The 14,324-nt window shown below is 35.9% G+C and overlaps 1 protein-coding gene across 9 annotated transcripts in view; it reads right to left on the bottom strand.

Annotated features, from left to right (window-relative positions):
* GPHN (gephyrin) overlaps nucleotides 1-14,324 on the bottom strand; it is a 430,038-nt gene that overhangs the window by 41,062 nt on the left and 374,652 nt on the right. For all 9 annotated transcript variants that reach the window (XM_010976627.3, XM_064486047.1, XM_064486048.1 and 6 more), the window contains one exon: nucleotides 12,865-12,986. In XM_010976627.3, coding sequence (XP_010974929.1) covers nucleotides 12,865-12,986 — 122 coding nt within the window. The remainder of the gene's footprint in view (nucleotides 1-12,864; nucleotides 12,987-14,324) is intronic.

Raw genomic sequence — 14,324 nt, 5'->3', positions numbered from 1 at the left:
TGGGCCCTGGCACTGCTCACAAGTGAGCCTGCTCCAATCTCAGGAGTAGTCTCAATAAAAAGTGAGAACCCTAGGTGAGACTGCTGGGCCCAGGACAACTGCAGCCCCATAGCCTACCATGGCAGGACCCAGCCCATCCATCAACAGGCCAGCACTAATTTTGGGACAAGCTGGGCCCCAGCACTGCTGGCCAGCAGGCCCACACAAGCTTTAGGACACCCTGGACCTCACAGCCAGATGTGTCTGAAAATGGCCACATTGATCAGTGGTCTGATAACAGCTCTGGCAACCCTGGACCATGCAGCCAAAAGCCAGGATCTGGCTCTGCCTGCCAATGGGCCAGCACTAGTCCCAGGACCTGTCTTCACCCACTGGTAGTTGGGAACCACCTTCAGGATCTCCTGGATTCTGACTTTACCCACCAGTAAGCAAGCACTAGCCCCAGGCAACCTGGGATTCTGCAGTTAGCTGTCTTGTGACTTGACCTCACTAAACAGCAGCCAGCAGCCTCTGCACAAGGTAGGGTCTGGAAACCAACCAGACCGGGGGCCAGCACCACCTACTAGACTGCCCATAGTAGTCAGCACACCAAAACAGAAGGACTTACATAGCTCATAAGGGGGCAACCCTAGAGCACATAGCTCTGGTGACCAGAGAAGAATATGCAGGGATACACAGGATGTCTCCTATAGAAGTTCACTTTTCCAAGATCAGGAAATGTAACCAAACTACCAGATATACAGAAATTAAAAAACAGCGAGTTAGGCAAAGGGAGGCAATAGAGGAATATGTTCCAAACGAAAGAAAAAGATAAACCCCAGAAGAAGAACTAAGTGAAGTGGAGACAGGCAATGTACCCAATAAAGAGTTCAAGGTAATGATCATAAAGATAATCAAAGAACTTGGGAGAAGAATGGATGGAGAGAGTGAGAAGTTAGATATTTTTAACAGAGACTTAGAAAGTATAAAGAACCACCAAACAGAGCTGAAGGATACAATAAGTGGAATGAAAAATAGACCAAATTATACAGAGGAACATATCAGCAAGTTGGGAGACAACACAGTGGAATTACTAAAGCTGAACAAAAAAGAAAGAAAAAAGATTCTTAAAAATGAGGACAGTTTAAGAGATCTCTGGGACTATTTCAGGTGTATGAACATTTGCATTACAGAGGTCCTGGGGAGAAGAGAGAAACGGTCAGAGAACATATATGAAGACAAAATAGCTGAAAACTTCCCTAACCTGGGAAAGGAAACAGAAATCTAGGTCCAGGAAGCACAGAGAATCCAAAAAAGGATCAGCTCAAAGAGGACCACACCAAGGCAAATTGTAATTAAAATGGTAAAATTAAAGACAGAATATTAAAAACAGCAAGGGAAAAGCAACAAGTTACATAGAAGGGAACTCCCATAAGGCTATCAGCTGACTTTTCAGCAGAAACTTTGCAAGCCAGAAGGCAGCGGCATAGTATATTTAAAGTGATGAAAGAGAAAAACTTACAACCAAGAATACTCTCTCTGGCAAGGCTCTCATTCATATCTGATGAAGAGATCAGAAAGTTTTACAGACAAGCAAAGCTAAAATAGTTCAGCATCACCAAACCCACTTTACAATAAATGTTAAAGGGAATTCTCTAAGTGAAAAAGACAAGGTCACATGAAACAAGGAAATTATGAAAGGAAAAAGAGCACTGGTAAAGGCAGACATACAATAAAGGTAGTAAATCAACCACATACAAGGCAAGTAGTAAGGTTAAAAAACAAAAGTAGTAAAATTATCTACATCCACAATAAGTAGTTAAGGGATTCACAAAATAAATAGATATAAAATATAATGTTAAAAACAGAAATTGAGAGGAGAGTAAAAATGCAAGGTTGTTAAAATGTGTTTGAAATTAAGATATCAGCAACTTAATCATGTATATACATACATGACATATATGTATATATGACATACATATAGCTATATATAAACCTCATGGTAACCACAAACCAAAAATCTATAATAGATAGACACACACACAAAAGAGAGAGAACTCTAAACAAAGCAATAAATACAGTCATCAAATCACAATGGAAGAGAATAGAAGAATGGAACAAAAAAAACCCCAAACCCTCCAAAACGACAAAATGGCAACAAATACATACTTATCAATAACTACTTTATATGTAAATGAATTAATGCTCCAATCAAAAGACACAGAATGGCTTAGTGAATGCAAAAACATAACCCATGTAAATGCTGTCTACAAGAGACTTTCTGCAGACACACACAGACTGAAAGTGAGAGGATGGAAAAGGTACTCCATGAAAATGGAAAGCAAAAGCAAGCCAGGGTAGCAATACTTACACCAGATGAAATAGATGTTAAAACAAAGACTGCTACAAGGGACAAAGAAGGACATTACATAATGGTCAAGGGATCAATCCAAGAAGAAGATACAGCAATTGTAAATATATATGCTCTCAACATAGGCACCTCTAATTACATAGGGCAAATATTAACAAACATAAAGAAATTGACAGTAACATAGTAGTAGAAGGAGACACCAACAAACCACTGACGTCAATGAACAGAATATCCAGACAGCAAATCAGTAAAGAAACACTGGCCTTAAATGACACATTAGACCAGATGGACTTGTGTGTGTGTGTGTGTGTGTGTGTGTGTGTGTGTACATAAAAATAAATATATAAAACATTCCACCCAAAAGCAGCAGAACAAGTGCACATGGAACATTCTCCAGGACATATCACATGCTAGGCCATAAGACAAGTCTTAGTATATTTAAGAAAACTGAAATCATATTAAACATCTTCTCCAATCATAATGCTATGAGACTAAGAAACCAACTACAAGAAAAAAACTGCAAAAAAAGGCCCACAAACACATGGAAGCTAAACAATATGCTATTAACAACCAATTGTATCATTGAAGAAATGAAAGAAGAAATAAAAAAAATACCTGGAGACAAATGAAACAGAAAACACAATGATCAAAATCTATGGAATTCATTCAAAGCAGTTCTAAAAGGAAAGTTTATAGTGGTGCAAGTTCATGCCAGGAAACAAGAAAAAATTCAAATAAACAACCTAACCTTACACCTAAATGAAGTAGAAAAAGAAGAACAAAACCCAAAGTTAGTAGAAGAAAAGCAATCGTAAAGATCAGGGCAGAAATAAATGCAATAGAGACCTAAAAAGCAATAAAAGAGATCAATGAACTAAGAGCTAGTTCTTTGAAAAGATAAATAAAATTTATAAGCCTTTAGCCAGACTCATCAGGAAAAAAGAGAGAGAATCCAAATAAATAAAATCAGAAACAAAAAAGTAGAAGTTACAACCAACACCACACAAGTACAAAGGATCACAAGAGATCACTACAAATAATTATACACCAATAAAATGGAAAACCTTGAAAAAAATGGATAAATTTCTAGAAATGCAGAAGTTTCTGAGACTGAATCAGGAAGAAATAGAAATTATGAACAGACTGGCTACCAGTAATGAAACTGAATCAGTTAAAAACAAAAAAAATCTCAACATATGAAATTCCAAGACCAGATGGCTTCACAGGTGAATTCTACCAAACATTTAGAAAGGCATTAACATCTATCCTTCTCAAACTACTCCAAAAACTACAGAGGAAGGAACGTTAATCCAAACTCATTCTTTGAGGCCAGTATCACTCTGATACCGAAACAGACAAAGATATCCCAAAAATGAAAATTACAGACCAATGTCATTGATGAACATGGATGCCAAAATCCTGAACAAAACACTAGCAAACCAAATTCAACAATACATTAAAAGGTTCATACAACATGATTAAGTGGGATCTATCCCAGAGGTGCAAGAATGGCTCAATATCTGCAAATCAATCAATATGATACATAACATTAACAAATTGAAGAATAAAAATCATATGATCATCTCAATATACATAGAAGACACTTTTTGACAAAATTCAACATCCATATATGATTAAAAACTCTCCAGAAAGTGGGTATAGTGGGAACACAACTCAACATAATAAAGGCCATGTCTGATAATCCCACAGCTAACATCATACTCAACAATGAAAAGCTGAAAGCATTTCTTCTAAAATCAGGAACAAGAGAAGGATGCCCCCTCTTGTCACTGTTATTCAACACAGTGTTACAAGTCCTAGCCACAACAATGATACAAGAAAAAAGAAAATAAAGGAATCCAAATTGGAAAGGAAGAAGTAAAACTGTCACTGTTTACAGATGACATGATACTATACACAGAAAATCCTAAACATGCCAGCAAACAAAACCAAAATCAAAACCAAACAAACAAAAAAACAAAACCTGTAACAGTAAAGCTCACCGATGAATTCTGTAAAGTTGCAGGATACAAAATTAATATATAGAAATCTTTTTCATTTCTACACACTAACAACAAATTATCAGAAAGAGAAACTAAGAAAATAATCCCATTTACAATCACAAGAAAAAAGAATAAAATACCCAGGAATAACCCACGTAAGGAGGTAAAAGACCTGTATTTGGAAAACTATAAGACATTGATGAAAGAAATCAAAGATGCTGCAAATAGAAAGATATACCATGTTCATGAATTAGAAGAACTAATATTGTTAAAATGACCATACAATCCAATGTAATCCTTACCAAAATCTCAATGATATTTTTCATAGATCTAGAAAAAATAATTCTAAATTTGTATAGACACACATAGCTAAAATAGCTAAAGAAGACCTCAAATAGCTAAAAGAATGTTGAGAAAATGAACAGAGATGGAGGTATCATGCTCCCTGACTTCAGATTATACTAAAATCCTACAGTAATTAAAACAGTATGGTGCTAGCACAAAAACAGACACACAGATCAATGGAACAAAATAGACAGTCCAGATATCAAGCCATGCCCTCATGGTGATTTGATCTATGACAAAGAAGGCAAGAATATACAATGGAGAAAACAGAGTATCTTCAATAAGTGGTGCTGAAAAAACTGGCAGCCACATGTAAAAGAATGAAAGTAGAACATTTTCTTATACTGTATACAAAAATAAACTCAAAATGATTAAAGAATTAAATGTAAGACCAGAAACCATAAAACTCCTAGAAGAAAACATAGGCAGAACACTCTGACATAAATTCTAGCAATAATTTTTTTGATCTGTTTCCCAGGACAAAGTAAACGAAAGCAAAAATAAATGAGATCTAATTAAGCTTAAAAGCTTTTGCATAGCAAAGGAAACCACTGACAAAATGAAAAAACCTACTGAATGAGAGGAAATATTTGCAAATGATATGACAAATAAGCTGTTAATATCCAAAATATATAAATAGCTCATTCAACTCAATATAAAAAAAAACCCAATTAAAAAATGGGAAGAAGACTTGAATGGTATTTTTCCAAAGAGGACAAACAGATGACCAAAAGGCACAAGAAAAGATGCTCAACATAACTAATCATTAGAGAAATGCAAATGATAAACCACAATGAAATATCACCTCAGTCAGGATGGCTATCATCAAAAAGATGACAAGTAAAAATGTTGGCATAGATGTGGAGAAAAGGGAAACCTTGTATTCTGTTGGTGGAAATGTAAATTGGTAAAGCCCCTGTGGAAAACAGTATCGAGGTTCCTCAAGAAACTAAAAATAGAACCACCATATGATTCAGCAATTCCAATCCTAGGAATATACCTGAAGAAAATGAAAACATTAATTTGAAAAGATACATGCCCACAACAATCATAGCAGCATTATTTATAATAGCAAAGACATGGAAACAACCAAAGTCTATCAACAGGTGAATGGATAAAGAAGATGTGACATACATATGCAGGGAAATACTACTCCAGTCATGAAAAAGAATGAAATTTTGCTATTTGCAACATGGATGGACCTGGAGGGTATTATGCTTAGTGAAATAAGTCAGACAGAGAAAGATAAATACTAAATGTTCTCACTTATATGTAGAATCTAAAAATACAACAAATGAGTATAACGAAACAGAAACAGACTCAAACAAACAAGTGGGGAGAGGGAAGGGAGAACGGACAAGATGGGCATAGGGGATTATAAGGTACAGATTACTATGTATAAAATAAATAAGCTACAAGGATGTATTGTACAGCACAGGGAATACAGCCAGTATTTTATAATAACTTTAAAAGGAGTATAATGTACAAAAATTTGAATCACTGTGTTGTATACCTGAAACTAATATAAAATTATAAATCAACTATACCTCAATAAAAATAAATAAAATAATAAATAAGAAAAAAAAAGAAAATGTATACCTAGAACATCTAGAAAAATGGCCCAAGAAGTTCATAACAGAACTGGAGCAGGAATAGAAGATGATCATGCTACCCTCCCAATTTAAAATCTTTTAATGTCTTACTACTAATTATGATCCCTTAAACAGCATTTTGAGGTATCATGCAGTCAGTACTATGCTGGCTGCTTCAGGAGGGTCTGTTTTGCACAGGTAGTTCATAACTCACAGATTATGTTCCCTGAGTCTACATGTGAAATTGGTTGTTTTGAACCTGGAACACATTCCTATAAAAATAATATTATAGATGGTGGGCAAGATCCCAGGGTAGTTAAAAACAAACAAACAAATCTTCATTTAGCTCATAATGTTACTAATATGTTGCTGAATTATGCTTTAGTATTAGCCTGAATTTTGGAAACAGGATGGAAGACTGAAGTAAGAATGCTGAAATGTAAAGCATTTATTTGTGGTATCTTCCTACCTGCCTTTCTAGAGTCCTCTCCTGCTGTCAAATGCACTTCTTGTCAAGCCTCCAGTGTCTTGCTATGCTAAGGTTCTGGTATAGTCCTGCTCAGGGTTTTTCCCTGTGGCTCAAAGAACTCCAAGTTCTAAGTGATTAGTTCCTGTTTATTTAGGATAGCAGATTCACCCAGATGCTGGATGTCTGATTTGAACTAATTCATATTAATATGCAAACAACTCTCTCTCAGGTAGAATACTTTTAAACACAAAAGGACTTCTAAGTATTAGACTATCAGGAAGTATATTAATGTTAACAGAACAAACACATTTAGCCAATGTGGAGGATATTTGGGCTTAATAAAACATCTCTTCTAAATAGGCTGGATCTTGAAAGTCAAGGGATAAGGAGATTAACTTTCCCCGTAAAGTTTCTTGCTATTCTTGGCTTTTCCCCCCTTTCACTCATCAAAAAGCTTTTTCTCCCCTCCCTTCTCTTAAAGCAGTGACAGTGGAGCTCAGATGGTGAGTGGGGGAAAGGTTAGAACAGAAGTAGCCATTCCTGAGTCTGGGTCATTCATAAAGTGAATGAATGTAGGCCTGAATACCAAATTACTGTATATTCACAGTGCATGCACATTCTCTTTTCTTTGTTTTTCCCATTCTCCTTCTCCCTCTAGCTCTGCCCTGGACAAGATACTATGAACTGGCATAACAAATTACCCAAAGGTAACAAACACTACAAAAGTAGCTCCAGCAGTTACGAGAGGAAAGATAAGAGATTATAAAAAAGCAAAGGAGCTTTTCATTTTATGGAAGGGAGAGTTATCTATTTTACAGTGAATGAGAAGCTTTATTTAAGGGTCCAGAAAGTAAACTTGAACTACTGTAATAAATCCTCCTGCCCCTCCACCTTCTATAACACCTAAACAGCTAGGATTCTGCATCTCAAGTCCTTGTAATTCATTCATACACAGAGTCAGTATTTAGTTCAAAATTTAAACTAAATTTTCCTCTCCGGCCTTTGAAATATTCATAGTTACTATTTACTAAGGATTTTTATTCATTAAAATGGATATAGCCTATTTAGCTTAGTAACCTTAATATTAATAAATTATGGGTGCTAAGTCTAGTTAAGAGGGCAGCATGGTAGAGCAAAAGGTGAAAGACCTTGGAGTTGGACAGGCCCGGGTTGGCCTCCTTGCTCTGTCTTTTACTAGTTGTATGACTCTGAACAGCTTAATTTTTTTCAGCTTCAGTATTATTATCTACAAAATGAGTATAAAAGACACTTAAGACACATGACTGTTGTTTCATGAGGCCTAAATAGGCCAAGTAAGTGAAGGAGTGTAGTATAGTGCTATACATAGAGTAGGTGGTTAAGTGAAGATTACTGTCTTTTCCCAGGTAAAGATGGACATGTTTGGATTGAGGAGGCTGGAGAAAATGGATGTGGATTGGATGGGGAGGAAAGAGAGGAGTGGAAAAGAATTGAAAACTTTTTTGTAGTTCTCACTAATAAACTATCTTATTCATCCTTGCAGTACCAAATACCAGGACAATGCCTGATATAGCATAACCCTTCGTAAAATTTTGCTGAATTATTAGAATATGCTTACCAATGTACCATAAAACCCCAGTTCTGCTGCAGGTAATTTTAAGGGCAAGATCTGTATCTATTTCAGTTTTGTATCCTCAATAACTTTGGCTTAAAATTCATAGTGGTTATATGATTCAGTTGACTACATCCTTGTTACTTCCTGTGATCCATGCACCAGCAGCAGCTTGGTATCCTTGGGAGCTTGTTAGAAATGTAAAATCTTGGCCCATTCCAGATTTGTTGACTCAGAATCAACATTTTTAATAAGATCTCTAGGTGATTTGCATAGGTATACAATCAATTCCTGACTAACTGAGCAATGAATAAACAAATTGTACTGTTATTCTTATTTCTAGGAAGTCTCCCAACGTTAGCCCATGTGATACACCTTCATCAAACTATCTTTCCAAAATAATGGTTTATTATGTTAATTCTGCTTTTTAAGAAAGCTGCGAATTTAACCAAATTGGGTAGTTCTGCCTGGATTGCAAAGCCTTTCAAAATCTGTCCTCAAATTTCTACTAAATTTACATGTATTATCCTTCTATCTGAATCGCCTACTTGAATCAGTCTGGGCTGACCTGAGAAAGCTATTCATTTCTACTTCCCTATTTTTGTTCATTCCATGTTTCCTACTTGGTTAACACACTCTCTTTTTCTAACTATACAGATCCTAACATCTTTCCTATTCTAGCTAAAACTGCACCTTTACAGAACTCTCTCTGATCACTCCAGCCCATAATGATGCCTCTCTTTTGACATTTATATTTATTATCTTGTCTTCATGAGAGCAGAGAATTGTGGATTGTTAATTTCAAGAAACTTCGGATTCCATTTCTACCTCTGCCATTAACTTCTGTAATGCTGGGCAAGTTCACTTAATATCTCTGGGTTTAAAAATCTGTCTTTTTCATACGGATGGCCAACAGACACCTAAAAAGATGCTCAACACTGCTATTATCAGAGAAATGCAAACCAAAACCACAATGAGGTATCACGTCACATCTGTCACGATGGCTATATCAAAAAGACCACAAACAACAAATGTTGGTGAGGATGTGGAGAAAAAGGAACCCTTGAATACAGTTGGTAGAAATGTAAACTGGTATAGTCACCATGGAAAACAGTATGGAGGTTCCTTGAAAAACTAAAAATAGAAGTACCATATAATCCAGCAATTCCACTCCAGAAGGTATATCTGAAGGAAACAAAAACACTAATTTGAAAAGATTCATGCACCCCATGTTCATAAGCAGCATTATTTACAGTAGCCAAGATATGGAAGCAATCAAAGTGTCCATCAAGCTGAATGAATAAAAGATGTGGTATGTGTGTGTGTATATATGTATGTATGTGTGTGTGTGTGTGTGTGTGTGTGTGTGTGTGTGTGTATACACAATGGAATACTCCTCAGTCATAAAAAAGAATGAAATTTTGCTATTTGCAATAATGTGGATGGATCTGGAGGGTATTATGCTTAGTGTTAAGTCAGACAGAGACAGATAAATACAGAATGTTATCACTTATATGTGGAATCTAAAAATACAACAAATGAATGAGTATAACAAAACATAAACAGACTCACAGATACAGAAAACAAACTAGTGGTTACCAGTGGGCAAAAGGAAGGGGAGAGGAGCAAGCTAGGGTTAGGGGATTAAAAGGTACAAACTACTATGTATAAAATAAACAAGCTTCAAGGATGTATTGTACAGCACAAGGAATATAGCCAATATTTTACTTTAAATGGAGTATAATCTATGAAAATTTTGAATCATTATGCTGTATACCTGAAACTAAGATAAAATTGTAAATCAACTATACCTCAATAAAAAAATTAAGAAGTATAAAAAAATTTGTCTTCTAAAAAAATACTAGGAAGCCTAATAGTACTGTGTTCCATTCAATGTGAGAAAATACATCTAAGGAATGTATTTTAATATACACATAATATTTTTAAATGAGTGTCTTAAAAATACAGTTGTTGCTCAGGTATTTGAAACACCTGTCCCATAATCTTCACTGTTCCCTCTTTTAAATAAAATGTACAAGAAACTAAGGCAAAACTCATCCCAATTCAATCCAAATAAATTACAGAGTCTTACTCTTCAATTTTAACATTGTTAAGATTATGGTAGGTGATAAGAGTAAGAACTGAGAAGTAGAATCACATAGAATTTAAACCCAGACTGAAACCTTTTTTAAATACAAGAATAGCGCTCACACGCCCTCCTCTTATTTGCAGTAGCTGAGTAAGGGCTCTGTGCTTACTGACATTTTTGAGCTGTTTCTCTCCCCGCTTTAAACATGGTGCAGTTTCTCCCTTGACCCTGCTTGTTTCCCTGGAGAGCTTCACACAGAGGCTTCTGTATAACATTTGCTTTCATTAGCAAACAGCTATATAGGAGAGAGAATAATGTAGAGGGAGGCAACCTTCACAGACTATCAACAGGCTGCAGATTAAATGTACCTTGATTCCTTTGCTAAATTCCCAGCACAGATTTCCATTTGAACAGTTAGAAATTCTTTCCTCCCACATTCCACCTCTGCATTCGAAATCATTTACTCTGGGCCTCTTCAATATAGCACTCTGAGACTGAGAAAGTTCTGATTTGCATCAATTGTATTTTTAAAAACTTCTCAGTTTTATGTAAGGTATTCTATCCAAGAAAAGGATATACAGTAGGGATTTGTATATTCTCAGAATTGCCGATATATTGCTTACAGTTTGTTGTTCTTCATATGCTGCTTCCAAGATACATTTTGAAGTTATATTTAACATCAACATTAATCATTAGCAAATATCTACAACAAATCAATAATTGGCTGCAAACAGTAGCATATCAACATATGAACCTTTCAATGATGTTTTGGCTTTATGGTAAGGTAATGGAAGCATGCACGGTACATATTAAATAACTTTTTCTTTTTTTTGTATATAGAAGTACAACATTAGGGAGAGACTGGACAGAATTGTAGCCCAGAATAGCTTAAGATAAGAATCTCACATACACACACACCACCTGTCACGTGATAATATTTCTTAGAGCTCGTTAATGTACTTGGAGGCAGGGCCAGAGCCAGTGGTGGGTGGTAAAGAAACCCCAAATCTGGTTAGTTTGTTTGCCAGAGTTTCAGGCCTGTTCAGTGCTGCTGGAACTCTTGCGTTCATCAATTTTTTTGTCTTTAAAGGTGTAGCTACATCAGGATAATTTTTAGGTCCTTGAAGTTTATATGAAAGGGTCAGGTCCAAATTCAACAGCCCACCGGCCCTGTTTTTTTTCCCGTGGGTTCTTTCTATCCCTTCCCAGGGATAGGGAGCCTGGGTTAGGGTGATAGTAGGGAACCTGTAGCACTGGCTTCACCAGTATGGGCTCTAAGTTGGCGGGTTACTTACCTATGAACTTAACTTTCAGGTAAATACAAATGGTGGAGATATTTTTTAAAAATGATGTTTGAAAATACATCTAACAGCCTCTACTCCAGTGTCCTCAGAGAAATAAAAAAGTCAGGAGGAAAGAAGAGAACTTTAAAAGGTGAGATTAATATAAAAGCTACTACCCTTCAGGTTACTGGCAAGATGCTGTGTCCCACATTTGGACTGTGCTGTGTTCAGGCTGAACCTAAGCTGGGGATTGTTAGGTGTCCGAGAATACTTTGTGAAACGGTAGGGCAGGGCCTCTTCAAAAGCACATCTGAGTCCTGAGAAAGCACTCATCTTAAGGGAAGAACGATCCAGGCATAATGAGCTTTTCTCGGTGACAAGGTGGTGATAAGAGAGGAAAGAGGCAATTATGGGTGACAGGTACATCATGGTATCCATCACTCAGATTTGTCTCCTAGCTTTGTCTTCAGCAGGCTGATGTTTGAGTATTATTCAGAGCAGGCACACCTCTGGTGAACTGGAAATAGTGGCTGGTGAAAGATGGCTGAGCAGCAGCACTGCATGGAAGTGGGATGCTCAGAAAGAACAGGCTTGTTTTTGATCACATGTGAGACACAGCAGGAGATTTACAGAAATGCTCGGGGAATTTAGAAGAGAGCTGAGTTAATTTAGTAAATGGGGTAATATGCTCTTAAAGATGGACAATTATAGCCAATGCGCCTCCCTTTGAACTTACAAGTAAGTGAAGCCTGGAGAAACTCAGATTATATAAGGATACAAAAATCAATACAGAAGTCCTAGAAAATAATTGTACTTAAACTTCAAAGAATCCATTAATGCTAATTTTGACATTTTTCTCTTACTCTTTACACCTATATCTTCCTTGTCTTTCTTAAAACAAGTAAAAGTGTGAATATAGAAGAGCAAATTATTTCTCCTGCAGTAAAAGGCATTTCAGGAAAATGTCTATCACCAAAGGACACAGACATCTACATAATTCTTTGGCTTCTGAAGAATGAAATAGTTGTAGCTGAAAGTTACAGTATTAAATTTCTTTCTCTTTAGCAATAATCCCACCTAGTTAGTACTCCCCAGATTCCTATTTGTACAATAACAACTTTAAAATAAAATCCAATACTTACTTGTCTCCCACAATTCCCAAGTTGATTGTAGGGTAACCATGTTCCTGGATTGTTGCTAAGAGGGTTGAACGATTGCTGTCTCGAATCTTTCCTGGTAAGAGGTCATCTTCAGGATTTAGCAGCTACAAAGCCAAAACAAAAACAAAAACAAAAACAAAAACAAAAACAAAAACACACACACCACAAATTATTTTCTTAGGATAATGTTGCTTACTGTTAATGGAAAAAAAATAGATCTAGTAAACAGAGGTTAGCATATCTAGCACGCAGAAGATATATGCTCAAAGGATCTTTGATAAATATTGAAAGTATGGGAGGATGAGAAAATATTCCTCCAGAATTAAAAAACACACAGGAATTTAAGTGGTGACCAAACAGCAGGCTAAACATCACACCAGCTTTGGCTACAGTTTGACAAAATAGTGCTCTGGAGATACTGGCCTTCCCAGTGGTTGTTTATTGGGTCAAATTAAAAAAAAAGATTCTTTTTCTTCCCAATATTATTTTTCAATTTGTCTTTCACTAAGAATATCTGAGGTATAGACTGTGTGACTCGATATTCTCAAGTCTGAGAATGATCATTTATTTTTTTCTTTCAAGATTTTTGATCTCTTTTCTGAAATAGTATCAATAGTACTGAAGAAATTAAACTTCTTTGAAGGAGGGGGAGCCAGCTATCATGTTTCTATTAGCAAACGTAAACAAGTAATACTTAAATGCACATACCCACAATTCCATGACTCTTAACTAAATCATCCTTTGGAGATTTAATATCTACTATTATATGTCAATAAAGAAAATTTAAGAAGCTTATTTTATGTTAGGATGCTCTAATGAGGCAGTGTGGTACAGTAGCAAGAGCTTGAGATTCAGGTAAGGTTCAAATTCAAGTTGCCCAAACATATTATACAGTAATTTTCTCATTTATAATATGTAGTAATAATAACTACCTTGAAAGGTAGTTGTTAGAATTAATTGAGATAACACTCAGTTAATGTAGATAAATATACAATAAATTTGTATTTGTGATTCTCTGTTCTTTCTTTATATAATATTGAAAGAGCACCTATTTCCCCCAGTTGTTCTTATATTGTTACTCCTAGATGCTATATAGATGGAATTAGTTTATAATGTGGACACAGATTTAACACTTACTATAAAATAGTTAAGAGTAGGGAGTCCTTAACACACAAACACAAACAACATGCAACTTTAATTTACACAATTTTAAGATGTACTTTGATTTCAGAAATATTACAAAATGAAAAAAAACTACATCTTTGAAGTGAGAAAATCTGGAATATTATCTTAGGAGGCTTAAGGCAAGCCTGCACATTCCAGATGCTTAGGATATTAATATGGCCTGTACCCAGGGCTTCATATCTCGGTTCTGCCAAACAATAACCTCCAGCCCCTTCAATCTTCCTTCTGACTCATTAGTGATCCCACGTGGCCAGACC

The sequence above is a fragment of the Camelus dromedarius genome, chromosome 5 (assembly GCF_036321535.1).
Source record: "Camelus dromedarius isolate mCamDro1 chromosome 5, mCamDro1.pat, whole genome shotgun sequence".
Lineage (NCBI taxonomy): Eukaryota > Metazoa > Chordata > Mammalia > Artiodactyla > Camelidae > Camelus > Camelus dromedarius.
The sequence above is the reverse complement of the archived record's forward strand: the minus strand, read 5'-3'. Positions and strand labels throughout refer to the sequence as shown.